The sequence below is a fragment of the Montipora foliosa genome, chromosome 5 (assembly GCF_036669935.1).
Source record: "Montipora foliosa isolate CH-2021 chromosome 5, ASM3666993v2, whole genome shotgun sequence".
NCBI classification, from domain to species: Eukaryota; Metazoa; Cnidaria; class Anthozoa; order Scleractinia; family Acroporidae; genus Montipora; species Montipora foliosa.
The window spans coordinates 17189869-17192047 of record NC_090873.1 but is presented as its reverse complement, the minus strand read 5'-3'; the positions used below and the strand labels follow the sequence as shown (position 1 = coordinate 17192047).

The 2179-nt window shown below is 40.8% G+C and overlaps 1 protein-coding gene across 1 annotated transcript; it reads left to right on the top strand.

The window, feature by feature from the left end:
- The first annotated feature begins 1177 nt into the window (after positions 1 to 1177).
- Positions 1178 to 1960, top strand: LOC138002291 (uncharacterized). Its single transcript, XM_068848357.1, has one exon. The coding sequence runs from the start codon at positions 1178 to 1180 to the stop codon at positions 1958 to 1960; it is 783 nt and encodes a 260-aa protein (XP_068704458.1).
- Positions 1961 to 2179: the final 219 nt, after the last annotated feature.

The window sequence follows — 2179 nt, the reverse complement described above, 5'->3', positions numbered from 1 at the left end:
CCCACTCTTCACTTTCCGTTCCAGAAACACTATCGTCACTATCTGAAAATGATTTTCCACTTTCCTCCGCTGACGAAGAAGTGGTGCTAGTATTGAAGGCAGCTTCGTCTTCGAACTCATAAGGGGAAATCTCTTTTTCTTCATTCTGAATTTCCACAGTCGTGCCGATCTGCATGTCTTCATTTATGTTTGTCTCACTTATTCTTTCCGCTGATCCAGCGGTGTTCATTGAAGCTGGCAAAGTGCTGCAGGCTTCCCGCACAACGCCATGATATCTCTTTAGTTGTCTACTGGGATTCTCTTGATCTCTGAAAAGTGTATATTTCCTTTTCATTTTGCCTCCGGTCTTTCTATGATAATACTGAAGCTGTCTGGATTTTTGTTTTGTTTCTTCAACTTTGCTTTCCCCGTGTACTGGGTTTTCATTTTCGCTATCAGAACTTGAAGATGTTTTTTCGCTGCTTGAAGAACCGTCGAGGTTGTCCATACTTAAACAAAAATTGTTACCGGTATACCAAGTGATTAGTCCTTATTTTACATGGCATGACATTCATGCAACCATTAAACACTTATCTGTCATGTAAGTCATTAAACAATCTTGCAAGGAATGTTCTCGTGATCGCAGTAAACGCGAAGGGGAAAAAAACGTATTTTAAATGGTTGAGATATCATATCCAACCTGCAATGACTTAAACACAACGGATTCATAAAGTTATCTTTACTCAGCGAGTTGAAAAAGGGGATCGAAGCATGTCTACGTTAAGGAATTTGCGTGCATGCTGTTATACTTATCTGTCATTAAAGTCGTTTGGCAGGAGAAGATTTTAATACAAAGAATGTTTTGATTACATGACTCACGCGAAGCTTGTAGCTCTTCCATTTTTAGGACAAAATATTTTTTTCTTAATCTTAGTTTGGCTTCAAAAAATGTTTATTTGTATATCGCTAATGGTTAAGATTACAATGTTTCTTATGTTAAATGAACATACTGATATTTATCTCGCGACATTCACCGCTGTAACAAATCCCTGCTCTTCGAGTATCAGTTTACCCATTCTCCAGTGAGAGGCCAGTTGAATTCAAAGCGGGACATTTGAAATCTTCTCTAGGACAGTTAGCGTGCTCTTGGTGTTTACCAATCTTTCAATAGTTATCTGTGTGTCTTTTGGCTAGAATCATGGCGGTTTTCTATGCGGTAGAATTTCCATTAGAGGATGCTAAGTCTCGGGGGCCTCATGTTGTACCGGAAAGCAAGGTTAAAGAAGAAAACGGCTCTACCCGGGTTCTGTGGAAAGTTGTCGATGAAAATGGTGAGCTAACAGAGGAATATCTTAAGGCAACAAGCCTTAAGAAGGGCACAAAGAAGGAGTGTGGCGAATTTATTGACCGCCTTAAGAAATCGCGTGAAAAGGCCGAGATCAGCAATCAATGTGAACGGAGCCGAAAGAAGCCTCACAAACTTTCTGACTACTATGACTGTGAGAGTCTTGCGGAGCAGCCAACAGCAAAAAAACCACGGCCTACAGTAAGCGAATTTTCATTGAAAAATGTTTGCGCAGATCTTGAAACAATGGAGTCCGATTCAGAGTCATTTGACCCAGAGGCTGAAGAAAAAGCAGTTCTTGCCGATTGGCAACAAAAGGCACGTTCCTCGAAGGTGGGGAAAAAGAAGAAAACCGCCAACGGTTCTTCCCGCCAAAACCGAGAGTCACTACCACCACAAGAAGATTTGAGCTCTAAGGAGAAGAAGAGAAAACCTAGGGCGGAAAAAGACAAGGAAAACGAAGAGAAAGGCTTCAGTAATGCAGGGCAGAAGAAAGCAAGATCTGAAATTGCGGAGAGCCAGTCTATTGACATTGGCAAGACGGTCTCCCTTAGCATGAAGTTACTCCTTCACGGGAATGAAACAGAAAGACCCGTTGAGTTCAATATTTCTGTGGATCCAGAAACCACATTCTAAAACTTGAAAAGCCTAATAGAGCAGACGACACGAATTCCATCTGACAATCAGCTCCTGGTTTTAAAAGGGCAAGAGTGGAAAATGGATGAAAATGGTCGAATATGTGACGACTGGTCAATCGATGACCTGGTGGCAATATTTGAAGAATGTAAACCCTCAAAGGGTAAGTTAAGTTTTATTTCAAACAATCTTGAAATGCATGAATTTTATTTCTGTTCC

Bases quoted from the DNA above. Each gene is read 5' to 3' on its own strand.
- LOC138002291 (XM_068848357.1), top strand. From the start codon at position 1,178: ATGGCGGTTTTCTATGCGGTAGAATTTCCATTAGAGGATGCTAAGTCT.